At 43.1% G+C, this 18,382-nt stretch overlaps 1 protein-coding gene across 1 annotated transcript in view; it reads left to right on the top strand.

The window, feature by feature from the left end:
* The window catches only part of BABAM1 (BRISC and BRCA1 A complex member 1), a 100,041-nt gene that overhangs the window by 35,671 nt on the left and 45,988 nt on the right, over positions 1-18,382 (top strand). The window contains exons 5-6 of the mRNA XM_082271005.1: positions 6,113-6,191; positions 13,948-13,972. Of these exons, the coding sequence (XP_082127131.1) occupies positions 6,113-6,191; positions 13,948-13,972 (104 nt within the window). The remainder of the gene's footprint in view (positions 1-6,112; positions 6,192-13,947; positions 13,973-18,382) is intronic.

Here is an 18,382-nt window from a genome sequence, read left to right as displayed (position 1 = left end):
CATCCTCCTTATCAATTGGTGAGTCCATTGGTCGTAAGGATGTCGGGAGCTAGAAGGTTGGGATGGTGCACTATGAAAACATGTAGCGTTCTGTAACTCAAAGGCAGCTTCATTCACATGCCAGCTTGTATACATTTTTTTGGGAAATTTTTAGGCATTTTCTAAAGGCACCCGTGAAGAAAACTCAAGGCACCCTGGTTGAAAAAGGCTGGCATAGGTGGATGAATCTCCAGCTGCTCTCATTGTATTCTGAATACAAAAGCCTAATTGGGTGCAGGTGGGGTTCAGCCAAAAATTCTTCTGTCCTCTTTCAGACCAAGGATGTTTGTCTCGTGGGTGGCATCGGGGGGCCACCCACAAAGTACATTTCAGCTGGTTCATGAGCTGCCTGCTATTCACATAGTGTATGGCCAGCCTAAAGGCGAAGTATGGCAAAAGCTTTTATGGCCATACTTCCCTTATGGATCACCAGAGCTCAGTTCGTTCTGCAATCCCGTGACCCAATTTCAGCCGACAGCGGGCCAAAGCCCGCTGTTGGCTGATGTCACTCGGCCATTCCAGGGTCGGGATTCACCCAGGTGCCTGGACCGGCATCGGGCTCAGCCTTTCAGCGATCCACTGAGAGCCTGAGCCAGCCCCTCCACAGCCCAATGAGCCAGTGAGCACTGGAGGGAAGAGCAGAGAGCCGCTGACTAACAATCACGGCTCTCTGCTCAGAGCAGGGGGGGGGAACTGAGCAATCAGCGGTGTTGGATCTCTTAATTCTCACTGCAGTGCTGGCAGAGGATAGATAGATTGGTGCTGCATCCACCTAGGTGAGTATAATTGTTTGTTTTATTTAAATGCAGAACTTTCCCTCTTCTAAAAGTAGAGTCTGTCATAATGTGCCCCTAACCACACAGTTCCGCTGTAAATCACCCGTCAACTCCAGCTTAAGGATGTTTACCCCAAATTTTAGTTTAATCTGATTTTATTGAGAAAGAAGGATTGTACAGAGTATGGGGAAAAACAAGGGAGCAAGCAACAAAACGAAAAAAGACTTTCACAGCCATGGCATAATGAACTTCGAGTAAGTTCAAACTACATTCAGTAACAATTAGCTTAACCCAAATTTTTTTTTTTTTTTTGAAAATTCTTTTTATTTGTTTCAAAAAGAACAACATACAAAAACACAGCCATTGGGCATTCCCTGGCTCAACAACAAGAAAAAAAAGAACAAAATAAAATAAAATAAAATACACAGCAACAAAAGGCAAAAACAACCCCAAACAAGGCTGCACCCAACTGCTACTTTATAAGGGTGTTCAACGCACAAGGATCCCGGTGACAGGAGCAATCCGTTCACTGCGTGAAGGTCCATCAGTTCAATAGAGAAGAAGATCTGAACAGAGTCCACTGCATGTAGGGGAAATAATTAGCAATAACAAATACAATTAAGGGTCCTAAGTCGACACAGCAGGGCCCCCCGCATCATTGGTAGTATCATCAGACTCCAACCAAATGTCCCACACCTAGCTTAACCCAAATTTTAATGAAGTGCTGACATAAGCTATTAACACTGTGAATTTTAGGTAATGTCACCACTACTTGAAGCTTATTGAAAGCCTTTCAAGTACTACTAACACTTTGTTTAACGTGACAGCGCACACTCCTGTTATGATCTGTATAAAACATCTCCACACTAGAGCTGAAGTTTATTTTAAAGGCTTCAACAAAGCAGTTAAAAGCTTGCTAAAAGCTTTACAAATGGTTTGCAAAAGCTTGCTGCACACATTGTCCTTATACATGCTGAGGCTTCTGTGCATATGGCCTTCCTGTAAGGTGTAGTGGTAGTTCATGTGGAGCTACGTGATGAGAAACGGGCACAAATAACGAACCTATGTACACTAGTAGCTAGGGTGGTTACACTTTACATATTGCCAATGCTACCCATTGTCGTGTGAATGGCAAACAAAATGACAAGGGTGTTCAGCTGAATTAAATAAGACTATTTCACTCTCTGACAATGCCCACGAGGATTTGCACCCGCAGAGTGACATTACTGCCCTAGCGCACTTCCTTACCATTGTTGGCTCTCTCATCAAAAGACCCAAATCTGTACGATCATATGGCTGCTAGGAAAACTATTTTAAAAAATGGTAAATACACTGCTATTTACAGTGCCTTGAAAAAATATTCATACCCCTTGAACATTTTACCATTTTGTCATGTTGCAACCAAGAACATAAATGTAATTTATTGGGATGTGATACACCAACACAAAGTGGCACATAGTTAAGTGGAAGGAAAGTGATAAATGGTTTTAAATTTTTTTTTTTAAATATCTGAAAAGTGTTGAATGCATTTGTATTCAGCCCCCCTGAGTCAATACTTTGTAGAACCACCTTTCACTGCAGTTACAGCTGGGGATGTCTTTACCAGCTTTCCACAGCTAGCGTGAAAATGTTTCCCATTCTTCTTTGCAAAATATCTTAAGCTCCGGTCCTCCAAGGCCATAGTCGAGTGAGGGCCAGCTTGCCCTCACTCGACTTCTTACCTAGGCTTCTTACTGTTGGCTCTGGTAAGTGGGGAAAATGACCGGAAAGCAACGGGAGAGGGGGGGGCCACCTCTCCTACTATCCATAAAAGTGATCCCCCGCTGCTGGGACCACTTTTATGAGAAAGAGGACCACCCACCCAGTAAAAAAATACCGGGGTTATGGCAGCTATCTGCAGCCATAACCCCGGCATTTAACGTCAAAGTAGTGATGTATAACTGCAGCGGGCGGTCCGGAAGTGGTTACCTTTCTTCATAACTTTATCCCTGACCTGTCTGGTGTGTTCCTTGACCTTCATGATGCTGTTTGTTCACTAAGTTTCTGTAACAAACCTCCTGAAGGCTTCACAGAACAGTGTATTTACACTGAGACTAAATTACATGCAGGTGGACTCTATTTACGAACTAGGTGACATCTGAAGGCAGTTGGTTCCACTAGATTTAGGGGTATCAGAGTAAAGGGGGCTGAATACAAATGCACGCCACACTTTTCAGATATTATATTTGTAAAAAATGTTGAAAACCAATTATTGTGTTCCTTCTACTTCACAAAAAATCCCAATAAAATACATTTACATTTTTGCCTGTAACATGACAAAATGTGGAAAATTTCAAGGGGTATGAATACTTTTTCAAGACACTGTATTGCAAACGGTTCTACGACATTACTAAAGGCAGTGAGCAGGCACATTTAATGTTTACTTAGTAGCTAGCCTTTCCTTTTTCTTAAAGTGAACCTGTGGCCAGATAATGAACACCAAAGTATATGCACATTCCAAAGAAGAGATAAACATGCATTAATGCAATCCCCCATTCCTCTCTGTAACTATAACCATCGCAGAGAAGTTTAATTTTCTCAACACAGATATTGAAACCTTAGCCATTTTTTTCTAAAGTAAACAGCCAGCGGATGTTTCTAAGCTGTTAGAAACTGACTGTAACTGACTTTGGAGTCCTTGTGATTTTTTGAGGATTTTTAAGAATGAACAACTTCACATTAGGGGTTTTGTTTACACCAGAAGATGCGTTAAATGCAGCGCGGTAGTGTGCACTGATATTTTGTGCTCAGCACAAAATATCTTGATGCCCAGCTCAGTCCTAATGCACCTGGAGTAAACGGGCCCTAAAATCAGTGATGATTAAAAGCTCTTACTGCTTGTTAAGAATATGTAATGGGTTTGGTGTCTATCGCCTGGGCACAAGTGCACTTTAACCACTTTCCGCAAACCGACGTACCTGTACGTCGGCTTGCAGAAGTGGTTGTACCGGAATGATGCCTGCAGCTGCAGGCATCAACCCAGTACCTTTTTTTAGAGCCGGCAGTCAGGGGATAACAGCAAACACGGCTCAGCACCCGCTCAGCTGTTAACCCAGTGAGCGGGAGGGGATGTTACCCCCCCCCCCTCCTGCCGCCTTCCGCGGCTCTGACCCAAGCAACACGCTGGCACGTCCACTGGCTGGTTGGAGACCCGAACAAAGCTGGATTCGGCTTTGATCGGGTGTGGAGGGATCTGGGCTTATATTCTTTGTGACAGCAATAAAAGTGATCTGATTTTTTATTTTTATTTTTAAACCGTGCTAAAAAATAAAAAATGTAATAAAATAGGAAAAAACTTTTTAAAGCGCCCCGATTACGTGAGCTTGCGCACAAAAGAAAATGCATAGGTGATTTACGCCCGCAAATAAAAACGGTGTTTCAACCACAGTACCACACGTGAGGTATCACTACGATTGCCAGAGCAATAATTCTAGAAAAAAGACCCCTCTGTAACTCTAAACTGGTAATTGTTAAAATATTTTAAAGCGTCGCCTATAGAGATTTTTAAGTACCGTAGTTTGTTGGCATTCTGCAAGTGTGCACAATTTTAAACCGTAACATGTTCAGTATCAGTTTACTCGCCCTGACATCATCTTTGACAATATACAAATAAAATTGGGCTAACTTTACTGTTTAGTTTTTTAAATGCAGTCAAATTATTTTTTTCCCAAAAAATTGCGTTTGAAAGACCACTGCGCAAATACCGCATGACAAAAAATATTGCAACAATCGCCATTTTATTCTCCAGAGTCTTTGCTAATATATATATATATATATATATATTAGCAAAGACTCTGGAGAATAAAATGGCGATTGTTGCAATATTTTTTGTCATGCGGTATTTGCGCAGTGGTCTTTCAAACGCAATTTTTTGGGAAAAAAATAATTTGACTGCATTTAAAAAACTAAACAGTAAAGTTAGCCCAATTTTATTTGTATATTGTCAAAGATGATGTCAGGGCGAGTAAACTGATATATATATATATATATATATATATATATATATATATATATATATATATATATATATATATATATATATATATATATATATATATATATATATATATATATATATATATATATATAATGTTTGGGGGTTCTAAGTAAATTTCTAGCAAAAAATACAGATTTTTAACTTGTAAACAACATGTGTCAGAAATGGGCTTGGTCCATAAGTGGTATTTTTTGCTTCTACTACCAAACTGCAGTACAGAATCAACAGCGTGGGGGACCTTCTGCTTGAAGCGGTTGTAAACCCTCTCATATACCCAGTGAAGTGAACAGCCTCAGATGATACACCGAGATTAAAAAAATCCTCCTACATGGGTTTTATTGGTTTATCTGCAGACTTCTCTTCTCTACATCCCTTCAAAAGGGCAGAGTGTGTTAAAATCCTTCTTCATCTGTATGTATCACAAAGTAGAGGGCGGAGAGCTGCAGTTAGTGTGTGAGAGCTGATTGGATAAAAGGAACACACCCTCCTTCAGACACGGCACAGGAGTGAAGGAGGGGTACAGAGCTTTGTTCTGAATAGGCAAGCTGTGTGCTTAGCTCCCTCCCCCATCTCAAATGTATTTCATGTGTCAGGAAAAACTTCCCATAAATGACACATGATGATAACAGAGGAACGTTTAGAGCTTTGGAGAGCGATCCGTAAACACTACAGATATATGTGCTTTGTTCAGATTTCATGACTGAGGTTTACAACCACTTTAAATTTCTGAAAATAGCATGCAACTGCATCACAGGCTTTCTAAACTGTCCTCTAATAGAACACTGCACAAATTTACTCCGAGCTTTTCTAAATATTTAGAAAATATTCCACTTTTATTTAATTATTAGCATGTCCAAGGGGTCTTTGTATAAAAACATCACTCTACGAATGTGAAGAGCATTTGCAGGGGCCCAACATTTCTCCATATTTTGTGTAAAATAATTAAAAAATAAAAAAAACAAATACTGCATTATGACCACTAGATGGAGATACTTATATTACACCAAATGTAGCAGGTTTTATAGGGGCTGTGCAAATTGTTATCGCATTCGTAAAACAAAGTTTTTTTTATACATAGACCCCAGGTGTTTTGCCTAGTGGCAGATTGCCATTAGTTTATTGTTATGTGATGGGGAAAGGATTGACACTTCCCTTGCAGGGCTAAGACTAGACTGTGGACTGTGTTTACAAAGTTTCAGCGTGCACTGTCCTGGGTGCCACCATTCTACATAACATTAATTTCTATTTTCTGTTTACTTAGTTGTCTGGATTTACGTCTGACCCACGGGAGGTTTGCAGCTGTCTATATGATCTGGAAACTAACATATGTGAGTCCTTCAGTATCCTTTGTAGAATCGATTATCTGGGAGCTCTGGATCATAGGTTAGGGTTTGTAGATGAAATGGCATTCTAGGTGTCTCTATATAGAGTAAAGGAAATCTTAAGTGAGAGGTATTTGTAGGTTGCCATTGCTAACCTACTTGTAAAAATGCTGGTTGCCTAGCTAAAATTTCCTGTACTTTGACAATTATGCAGATTTCAAAACTGCTTTCACTTGCTGCATTCTGGTTCTGAGTCACTGATTCAAAACAAAAATTAATATAGAAAGAGACAGGCATTTTGCATTTTACAAGGAAAGGTCAGTTATTTCACTCTGGAAAGTGACTTGTTTGATACAACAGGAAGTCCGCAGGTCTTTGAAGGGGTTTATATATACTATATTGTCAAAAGTATTGTGACGCTTGCCTTTACATGCACATGAACTTTAATGACATCCCAGTCTTAGTCCGTACGGTTCAATATTGAATTGGCCCACCCTTTGCAGTTATAACAGCATCAACTCTTCTAGAAGGGCTGTCCACAAGGTTTAGGAGATATGGGTTTATGGAAATGTTTGACCATTCTTCCAGAAGAGCATTTTAGAGGTCAGGCACTGATGTGGACGAGCAGGCTTAGCTCGCAGTCTCCTCTCTAATTCATCCCAAAGGTGTTCTATCGAGTTGAGACCAGGACTCTGTGCAAGAATGTCAAGTTCCTCCACCCCAAATCTGCCCATCCATGTCTTTATGGACCTTGTAATCAAGTATCCAAGGAGAAAAAGTGACCGCACTCAGAGGAAGATGAACTTGAAGTGTTTATTCCCATTCATGAAAAACAACGGTGCATCAAACTGACATGGACACGGTTAACGCGTTTCACCACTCTGTGGGTCGCTTACTCATAAACTATTACTATGAGTAAGCGACCCACAGAGTCGTGAAACGCGTTAACCATGTCCATGTCTGTTTGATGCACCGTTGTTTTTCATGAATGGGAATAAACACTTCAAGTTCATCTTCCTCTGAGTGCGGTCACTTTTTTTCCTTGGATACTTGATTACTGGATGGCGGATCCGACTAGCACCTGGGTATTCGTGCCTCACCTGAGCGGCTTTTCCTGTGTTGTTTGAATGATCTTTATGGACCTTGCTTTGTGCACTGGACCCAATCATTAGGTGGAGGGGGGATTATGGTGTGGGGTTATTTTTCAGGGGTTGGGTTTGGCTCCTTAGTTCCAGTGAAGGGAACTCTTAAGGCGTCAGCATACCAAGACATTTTGGACAATTTCATGCTCCCGACTTTGTGGGAAAAGTTTGGGGATGGCCCCTTCCTGTTCCAACATGACTGTGCACCATTGTACAAACAAGGTCCATAAAGACATGGATGAGCAAGTTTGGGGTAGAGGGTTTTGGGCTGACCCCCAACCTGATAGAACACCTTTTGGATGTATTAGAGAGGAGACTGCGAGCCAAGCCTTCTATTCCACATCAGTGCCTGACCTCACAAATGCTCTTCTGGAAGAATGGTCAAGCATTCCTATAGACACGCTCCTAAACCTTGTAGACAGCCTTCTCAGAAGAAATAAAGCTGTTATAACTACAAAGGGTGAGCCAACTCCATAGTGAATCCTACGGACTAAGACTGGGATGCCAATAAAGTTTATGTGCCTGTAAAGGCAGGCGTCCCAATACTTTTGGTAATCTAGTGCAGCCTTTCTCAACCAGTGTGCCGCAGAGGTCTTAAGCTGTGCTGTGGAATCACGGGAGAGAAGGGCTGTCAGACGAGCTTTATCTCCCGATACCCTGCCGAACTGTATATCAGCGCTGTGAGGGAACTCCGTCACCCTCAAAAGTGAAGGTAAAGGGAGGGAGAGTGTGCTCTGCTCTCTGCTTCCCCCTACAGTGCAGTACCCATCTGAATGAAAAAGGGTACTGTGCTAAAACTTTTTAAAGGCTTTTTATATTTATATATATATATATATATTTATATATATATATATATATATATATATATATATATATAATGTATGTGTGTGTGTATACATAGGTTGAAAAAAGACAAGTCCATCTGGCTCACGTGTATATGTGTGTGTGTGTATGTCTGTGTACACTTGTGTCTGTATGTGTGTATAATATATACTAGACATTAAGCCCGTTAAATTAACGGGCGCTAGAACATATGTGGTCAAACATTTGTAAAAACAGACTTAGCAGTAAGTCCACGCGAGCCCGCGCACACCCGCCGCTTCAACAGTTTTGCCCGGCCGCCCGAAGTCTCTGCGCTCCAAGTCCCAACGGCTGTCCGTGGGGCACATGCGCAGTAGCGCAATCCCACGGACACAGGGATTGGACGCAGAGACACTTGTACTTTATATGTATAGATTATTTAGTATACTTAGAACAGAATAAAATATATATATATATATATATATATATATATATATATATATATATATATATATATATATATATATATATATATATATATATATATATATATATATATATATATATATATATATATATATATATATATATTATTTTTTTTTTTTTTTTTTTTTAATTCTTCCATTTATATATAGAAAAAAAAAAAAAATATATATATATATATATATATTTAATTTTTTTTAATACTAATATTTCATATTTGGTTTTTAATATGTATCTTTAGTATTTCGTTATATTTTGTATTTCTTAATTTCTTATTTTTTAGTATACTTAGAACAGATTACACGGCCGCTGTCCTGTCGGATAATGCCTCCCCGCCTCCTCTCAGTCAGCTGTTCGCTATAATTATTCTTCCCGCACTGTCTCCCGTTGAAAAATGCATCTGACGGACTACGCACGCACAATAATGACGTCAACCCCAGCTGAGCGGAGCAGTCAGCTGGAGTGACATCATTTACCATGCATGCGCAGTCCGTCAGATGCATTTTTCGACGGGAGGCATTATCCAACAGGACACCGACCGCCCGAAGTCTCTGCGCTCCAAGTCCCAACGGCTCTCTGTGGGGCACATGCGCAGTAGCGCAATCCTACGGACACAGGGAATGGACGCAGAGACACTTGGACTTTATCTGTATAGATATAGATATATACACTCACACACATCTCTGACAGGAGTTCTAATTCTCCCACACTGTATTCAAAAATATATATATATATATATATATATATATATATATATATATATATATATATATATATATATATATATATATAACAATGTAGCGACAGTGGATCAGACTGGATACAATCTGATTGTACAAACTCTGCTCCATCTCCTGACATGGATGTAGAACCCATTGTACGGTGTATGGGGGACGGAGGGGATTGTAGTGTATAGGGGGGAGGGAGGGAATTGTAGTGTATGGGGGACGGAGGGGATTGTAGTGTATGGGGGGGAGATTATAGTGTATGGGGGAGGGGTTCTACAGTGTATGGGGGAGGGAGGGGATTGTAGTGTATGGGGGGGATTGAATGATAAATGTCGGGTTGGAGATTGGTGTGGGGGAGGGGAGAGGTGAGGGCGGGAAATCGGAGAGAAGGGGGGAGGGCAGCTCCTCACACACACAGAACAGTGGATCATCCAATAGGAAAAGAACCCCAAATCCACCACCACCTCCCCCCCCCGGCTGAGGGTCTAACCCCCCCCCCCTCACACAGAGGGGCGGCCTGGGACTCACCCTGGGGAAGTCGGTGACCCGGCACACACCGTACGGTAAGACAGCGGAGACGGACGGAGGAGTTCCGGGGTTCAGTCACCTCAGAGCATTACATTTTCAAGGTCCGATGAAATTCTAAGACTTAGCGAACAGCTGATTGAGAGGAGGAGGGGCTGAGGTGGGACGCACACACCGCCACAGGAAATTTGCTGTCACGGGTGAACCAAAGGTGCTGGAGACCCCAAAATTGTACCGCAGGTGGCCAAGACGCTCCCCTACAGCTGATAAAAATTTGGGCCATGACCTAACCTTGAGGTGACCAGGTTTAACATTGGAAACTATGGCAGGGGGTGGCCCGGTTCTGGGGGTCACTGCTCCGGGCCCTTTCATCCCCGAAACCCCAATTTTTTTCTCAGCTGTAGGGGAGCGTCTTGGCCACCTGCGATACAATTTTAGGGTCTCCAGCACCTTTGGTTCGCCCGTGACCGCAATTTTCCCCCGGCGGTGTGTGCGTCCCAACTGCTGTCCGTGGGGCACATGCGCAGTAGCGCAATCACACGGACACAGGGAATCTGGACGCAGGGACACATGGATTTTATTAATATAGATATTGTACACCCCTCATATTTTTATTATATCTTTTCATGTGACAACACTAAAGAAATGACACTTTGCTACAATGTAAAGTAGTGAGTGTACAGTTTGTATAACAGTGTAAATTTGCTGTCCCCTCAAAATAACTCAACACACAGCCATTAATGTCTAAACTGCTGGCAACAAACGTGAGTACACCCCTAATTGAAAATGTCCAAATTGGGCCCAATTAGCCATTTTCCCTCCCCGGTGTCATTTGACTTTTGCAAATGAATTTGATACACATCCCAACAGACAACTGATGTGTACGTTAAGGATATAGGCTTAAAAAAATCAGTCTATAAATAGCTAGAAAACTGCGTTAAAGACCAAATTCAAATAGTAGTAATTATTGATTCATACTGCGACTGGGCAGCGTTACATTTAACCTATTCATAACTGAAACAGTGTTTGGGAATTAAAATACAATTTCAGTGTTGGTAGATGACCTAACTTTGTAATGGAGTAAAGTCATTACAAGAGGTCTCTAACTTACAAGCAGACTTACAGTATCTCACAAAAGTGAGTACACCCCTCACATTTTTGTAAATATTTTATTATATCTTTTCATGTGACAACACTGAAGAAATTGCACTTTGCTACAATTTAAAGTAGTGAGTATGCAGCTTGTATAACAGCGTAAATTTGTTGTCACGTAAAAATAACTCAACACACAGACATTAATGTATAAACCACTGGCAACAAAAGTGAGTACACCCCTAGATTACAATATCCAATTTGGGTCAAATTAGCCATTTTCCCTCCCCGGTGTCATGTGATTCGTTAGTGTTACAAGGTCTCGGGTGTGAACTGGGATCAGGTGTGTTAAATTTGGTTTTATTGCTCTCACTCTCTCATACTGGTCACTGAAAGTTCAACATGGCACCTCATGGCAAAGAACTCTCCGAGGATCTGAAAAAAATAATTGTTGCTCTACATAGATATGGCCTAGGCCAATGATGGTGAACCTTGGTACCCCAGATGTTTTGGAACTACATTTCCCATGATGCTCAACCACATTGCAGAGTGCATGAGCATCATGGGAAATGCAGTTCCAAAACATCTGGGGTGCCAAGGTTCCCCATCACTGGCCTAGGTTATAAGAAGATTTCCAAGACCCTGAAACTGAGCTGCAGCACATTGGCCAAGACCATACAGCGGTTTAACAGGACAGGTTCCACTCAGAACAGGCCTCGCCATGGTTGACCAAAGAAGTTGAGTGCACGTGCTCAACATCATATCCAGAGGTTGTCTTTGGGAAATAGATGTACAAGTGCTGCCAGCATTGCTGCAGAGGTTGAAGGGGTGGTGTGTCAGGCTGTCAGTGCTCAGACCATACGCCGCACACTGCATCAAATTGGTGTGCAAGGCTGTCATCCTAGAAGGAAGCCTCTTCTAAAGATGATGCACAAGAAAGCCTGCAAACAGTTTGCTGAAGACAAGCAGACTAAGGACATGGATTACTGGAACCATGTCCTGTGGTCTGTTAAGACCAAGATAAACTTATTTGGTTCAGATGGTGTCAAGCGTGTGTAGCGGCAACCAGTTGAGGAGTACAAAGACAACTGTATCTTGCCTACAGTCAAACATGGTGGTGGGAGTGTCATGGTCTGGGGCTGCATAAGTGCTTCCGGCACTGGGGAGCTGCAGTTTATTGAGGGAACCATGAATGCCAACATGTACTGTGACATACTGAAGCAGAGCATGATCCCCTCCCTTTAGTGACTTGGCTGTAGGACAGTATTCCAACATAATAACGACACCCCCAAACACACCTCCAAGACGACCACTGCCTTGCTAAAGAAGCTGAGGGTAAAGGGGATGGACCGGCCAAGCATGTCTCTGGACCTAAACCCTATTGAGCATCTGTGGGACATGCTCAAATGGAAGGTGGAGGAGTACATGGTCTCTAACATCCACCAGCTCTGTGATGGGATGGCAGCCATGCAGACCAATTTGATGCAGTGTGCGGCGTATGGTCTGAGCACTGACAGGCTGACCCCCCACCCCCTCAACTTTTGCATCAATGCTGGCAGCACTCATACATCTATTTCCCAAAGACAGCCTCTGGATATGATGCTGAGCACGTGCACTCAACTTCTCTGGTCGACCATGGCAAGGCCTGTTCTTGGGCCCAATTTGGACATTTTCTCTTAGGGGTGTACTCACTTTTGTTGCCAGCAGTTTAGACATTAATGGCTGTGTGTTGAGTTATTTTGAGGGGACAGAAAATTTACACTATTATACAAGCTGTACACTCACTACTTTACATGTCATTTCCTCAGTGTTGTCACATGAAAAGATATAATAAAATATTTACAAAAATGTGAGGGCTGCTTATACCTCTGAAAAGCAATCCATGCTCAGATCGCTTTTCAGAGTCATTTGGCAGGTGGTAAAGAGGCAATATGTTGCCTCCTCACCACCTATTTCAAGCCTGTAAAATGCAGCATCCCCACACCGCAACCGTTAAAAGCACACAGTTGTGGGGTAGTTGGGGTGCAGCCCCATTCACCCTGGGTATACCTCCAGCTCCAGCCACAGCATGTGTACACCCCTAGCTGCTTAGCCGTAGCTAAAGAAGAAGAAATTGGGGGTGGTAAAAACCGCTCAACCAGCCCTTGGTTCACATCGGTGTGGCTGCTTGCTGCATGTAGGGCAGCCCATTCATTTCAATGGGCTTCCCTACCCGCAGAAATGCAATGAAAGAAGTCCCTGACCCTTTTTTTATTTTTTTAATAATGTCGCACAAAAAGCACCCCACGTTTTAACAATGTGTGAAGTACCGTTAAGAATTAATGGCACCACTAAGGAGCAGAGCATTTGTCTGTGTGTCAGAAACCAGCGCGATTTTTGTGCATGTTCCGGGACATACAGTAACGTGAACCGAACCTTGGACAGGGGTGCCTCAAGACTGAAAATACTTTTCAAGGGTGCCCTGACTGGAAAAAGGTTGAGAAACACTGCTAGTGTATCACATCATCACCCATGAATGCTGGTGGTCATGTATGGATGTTTTTTGTGAATATTGATTCGTTGCCTGGGGCTGGATTAACACTTGCCAATTTTGGAATTTTGTGAATGCGCATATTCATCAATACACATTTTTGTACACGTTAGGCTATTTCAGGTTGACTTAGTCCAATGCATCAGAACAAACAAAAAAATGGACATACACCATTTATTTAAACACATCTCATCACAACACTCTGTAGTGAGTTACCATGTGTTGTAGTGTGCTGCAGCGCATGTTTGTAGAGGTGCCACTCAAAATCAACAGCGTGCATAGTGCACGCTGCTGCAAAATGTGTGAACCCAGCCTAATACTAAACATGGTCTCAATTGTAAATGCAGCACTTATGCTCATTTTTAGATGGTTTGTAAAATGACATGGGTTGTATTGTAATAGATTAGATAACTTTGTTTGCAATGACATGAATCTTTTTTCTGTAAAATGGTTTCCTTAACCCAACACTCCAGATCTTGAAGGCCTTTTTAACCTAATGTAAGTTATTAAAACAACAATGTAGACACTTTGTTAAAGAAAGAACAGTGACAGAAATGGTTGAAACATAGGAAAACTGTTTTCCCTGGCAGCCACATTAAAGATTACCTCCACTTTTGTTGAAAAAAAAAATGTAATTTTGTGTTGCAGAGCATGCCTAAAATCTGAACTTCTGTGGGTCTTCCATGCACCAGGCATATACAGAGCACCTCTAGGTTGCCATATTGCATTGAATTTTAAAGAAAATTACAGCTCTGAAGATTGAAAAGGAAAAATATTTTTTAAAAACATTCAATTACAATATGGCTTGTATAGCGATTGTATATGTTATTTTTTTTTTACATGCTCCCACAGCAGTGGATTTATCCTTTCTAGTAAATGGATAAGCAGACACAAGATTGCAATAAAAACAGCATGAGGATAAGAGTGAGAAAAAAATATATATGTATACTGTGTGTGTGTGTGTATATATACATATATATGTACTGTATTCATTCTTTTCTTTGACCCCTGTGTTTACACCACATATATACATATATTCCCTTGTTCAGACTTGTTTCTCTCTATTGTGGATGAACAATGGCGACGCATTAAGCACATGCTGGTGGTGCCTAAGCGTTTTGCACGCTGTTATCCCTTTGCAGATGCGGTGGATACCAGGTGGGCTGTACCACCGACAGTGGATTCCCCGGTGGCCAGGTTGAATAAGCAACTCTGGTGCCGGTGGAAGAATCGCCAACCTTTTCAGATCCCATGGATAGATGGGTGTAATCCTTATCCCGCCATGTACATGTGGTAACGGGTCACATGTTAAAAGCGAACTTTGTGAACGTTCTTATAGCACAGACTGCTACTGAATGGGTGAAGTTGCTGAAGAGTAACTTGGAAATGACACAGATTCCCCCTGCGGTTCTGGAACTGTTAGATCAGTTGGTCCAAGCCCTAGTGTTCATGTGCTATACGTCCTTGGACTTGGCCTTATTGGTGGCCAGGACGTCAGCAGTGGGGTTGCTATTAGACACCTGATATGGCTGAAATGCTGGTCAGCTGACCAGGCTTCTAAAAAAGCTGTTGCTGATCTCCCTTTTACAAGGGAGAAGCTATTTAGAGCCTCTCTGGATAAGAGACTTGAGAGGGGCGGTACCTGACTTGCTGTCGCAAGGGCTGATTGTGCCGGTTCCAGCTCGGGAGCGCTTTTAAGGGTTTCATTCAAACCTGTTCACCGTACCCTTAAAAGAAAGCAAGGTGCGCCCCATCCTAGATCTCAAAGCTCTGAATCGCTTTTTGTGGATACAGAGGGTTCTGATGGAGTCCATCCGTACAGTAGTGGCCTCTCTACATCAGGGGGATTTCTTGGCCTCCATAGATATCACGGACGCATATCTACACATCCCTATCTATGCTGGACACCAACAGTTTCTTCGCTTTGCGGTAGCGGAGCAGCATTATCAATTTGTGGCGTTACCTTTTGGTATCGCCTCCGCTCCCAGGGTGTTTACCAAGGTTCTGGCTCCGGTGTTAGCATTGCTGCGCCGGAGGGGGAACTGGACGATCTCCTGTTAAAAGCAGACTCTCATTCGGTTCTATATAAGAAACAAAAAGTGCTAAACTTCAATACTATAAAGTGAGATGTGCCTAATCGATGTAGGAATTAAATATTAATAGTGCTGATTTCATAGTTAATTACATATACATATTGTACGTGTCTGTGATCATCCTGTATGGTGACAACGCATACATATCTTAAATTAAATGTGCAAACTATGCTGATTGTAGTACTCCGAATATGTGCTAACAAGTTCAAAAAATACTGTGTGACAGTATATAAATACACTGAATAAAATTAGTAACAATCCATAAATACTAAATGTGCTGAAAAAATGAATAACAGTGCATGGATGCTAAATCATACATTTGGTTCTGTTGGAAAATCTGGAGGTCACTTTCTGAACTCTACAAGAGTTCGGTTGGAACATCAATTTCAAAAAATCTGCGTTGACTCCAGTCCTGAGACTGGAGTACCTAGACCTGACTCTGGATTCAGCTTTGGGGAGGGTTTTCCTTCCCCCGGACAAGCTAAAAAAGTTGCAGGGGGCGATTCAGACGTTGTTGGGCAACAAGCTCTCTTCCCTCAGAGTTTGAAGGTGGGCTTTGGGTCTGATGGTATCAACCTTAGAAGCGGTTCCGTTTGCTCAGTTCCATGCAAGACCCTTGCAGAGGGAGATTCTGGTGAAGTGGAACATTCGGTTGAGCCACAACACCAAGTCTAGCTCTGTTGTGGTGGATGCAGTCTCCAGCACTATGCCACAGCAAGTCCTTCCTTTCATTGTTCTGGGTGGTTGTAACCACGGATGCCAGCCTGACGAGCTGGGAAAGCTCTGTGCCCAGGGCACCCTCGCTTGTTTGCTATCACCAGGGTTTTGGCTTTTCTGCAAAAAGGGGTTGAACAGCAGTTGGCCTTGGGTACAACCAAAGGCCAAGTTTCGGCTTTGGCGATCTATTTTCAATGCCCGTTAGCCACACATGCCCTTATCCGGATGTTCATTCAAGGTGTGCGCCATTTGGCAATCCCCGTTACCGCCATGCGATCCCAATTTGGTGCTGTCTTTTCTTCAAAAGCCTCCTTTTTGATAAAATTTGGGAGATTTTGCTGCTTCCTTGGTCTCAGAAGGTTGCCTTCTTGGTGGCAATCACTTCTGCCCGCAGAGTATCTGAATTGGCAGCGTTTTCTTGCCGCTCACCTTATCTGGTGGTTCACAGAGATAAGGTGGTACTTCAACCTTCCTAAGGAGTATGCCTTACATTCTTTGGATGTGGTCATGGCTATCAGGGTTTACTTAGAGACCACTGCGTCCTTCGGAAAATCTGACGCTCTTTTTGTCCTTACAGATGGACCTCGTAAGGGACTGGCTGCGTCTGCTGTAACCATTTTCAGATGGATCAGACAGACGGTGGTGCAGGCCTATTCACTGACTGGTCAGGTTCGTCTTTTTCCAGTAAAGACGCATTCTACTAGAGCGCGGAGTGCCTCCAGGCTTTTCGCCATCGGGCGTCTGTGCTACAAGTTTGCAAGGCGGCAACTTGGTCATCTGTGCATACATTCACTAAATTCTACAAGACGTGTTGGCATCAGCGGATGCTTCTTTTGCCCGCAAGGTTTTGCAGGCTGCAGTTTAAGAGAGAACCCCCTTTTTTTGGTTTCTCTTTGGGGGGAGCTCCAGTTGTTTCTGGTTGAGCTCTATTTTACCTGGTTTGCTATGTTGGCCATTGGGGCATTCAGGTTTTTTGTTCCTGTCTTGTTCCCACCCCTCATGTTTTTACTGCTTTGGGACATCCCTATAGTCTGATTAGGCAGAGCTGCGCCTGTCGAAATGGTAGAGAAAATCCTTTTCTCTGAAGTTCGACAGACTCAGCACGTGCCCCCTCCACTTTTTGAGTTATGGGGTCTTTTTCTATCACTGCTTGCAACACAACTGTTTCAGTATAGCAGAGCCTGAGGGGTTGTGCCTGCTGGGACAGCCTCTATAGGCGTGGACAAGTTTTTTTTCTGCTTAGTGCTTCTCCCTAGTGGGAGGAGCATAACCCTATAGTCTATGATTAAGCAGGGCTGCGTCTGTTGATGAACTTCAGCGAAAAGGATTTTACGGTAAGTTCTTCAGTTTTCTCTTTCGTTCATTGACGGACACAGCTCCTGATCTTTTTGACCATTGGGTTATAATGTCCCCTACAGGAGTAGAAGACTAGGCAGAAAAAAAGACTGAGTACACCTATGGGCATTCCCAGGAGGTATACTCTCCCTCTCTGCCTATAGGTACTTTTTTTTCTGCCTAGTCAGGAGTAAGGACCTAGTTCCTTGCTGGGATCTCTGGTCCTGACAATTTTTTTCCTTTTTAGTAAAATTTATTTTTTCCCCTGGTTTTTTTTTCTGTGGGATCTACAATCAACTGCTGGACTAGGCGACGGGCTGGATAACCTAGATCCAATGGTATCCAATCTGGGCAGCAAGTGCACGCAGACCACAGCTCCACGCTAGGTCGGCCACGGCATAGCCCATACTAGATGGGGTTGGCCTGCGAGTTAAACATCTTGCATGGTCGCATTCGACCGGGGTTTCAGGCCACGTCGCAGTGTTCCTCCTGGCCGACAGCCCCCCATTTCGATGGTGAGGGGTTCTGCCTGGAGTGGTGCCCGCCTTTTTCCTGGTATGGTTAGTAGCTGTCCCGCCTTTCCCCCTGAGGGTTTTGGGGACGCAGGGCCCCTCCCTGGGACGGTCGGACCCCTGGGTTCCCCTCCTTCCTGTTAGGCACCCCCCCCCTTTGTGTCTGTTGGTCCTGTGGGTCATCTACCTCCCATTCGCCCCCCCCCCTCCACCTATACTTGGGGTTGTATGGTGGTCTGCCTACCTCGTGG

This window comes from Pelophylax lessonae (genome assembly GCF_965119305.1).
Source record: "Pelophylax lessonae genome assembly, chromosome: 1".
NCBI classification, from domain to species: Eukaryota; Metazoa; Chordata; class Amphibia; order Anura; family Ranidae; genus Pelophylax; species Pelophylax lessonae.
The sequence above is the reverse complement of the archived record's forward strand: the minus strand, read 5'-3'. Positions and strand labels throughout refer to the sequence as shown.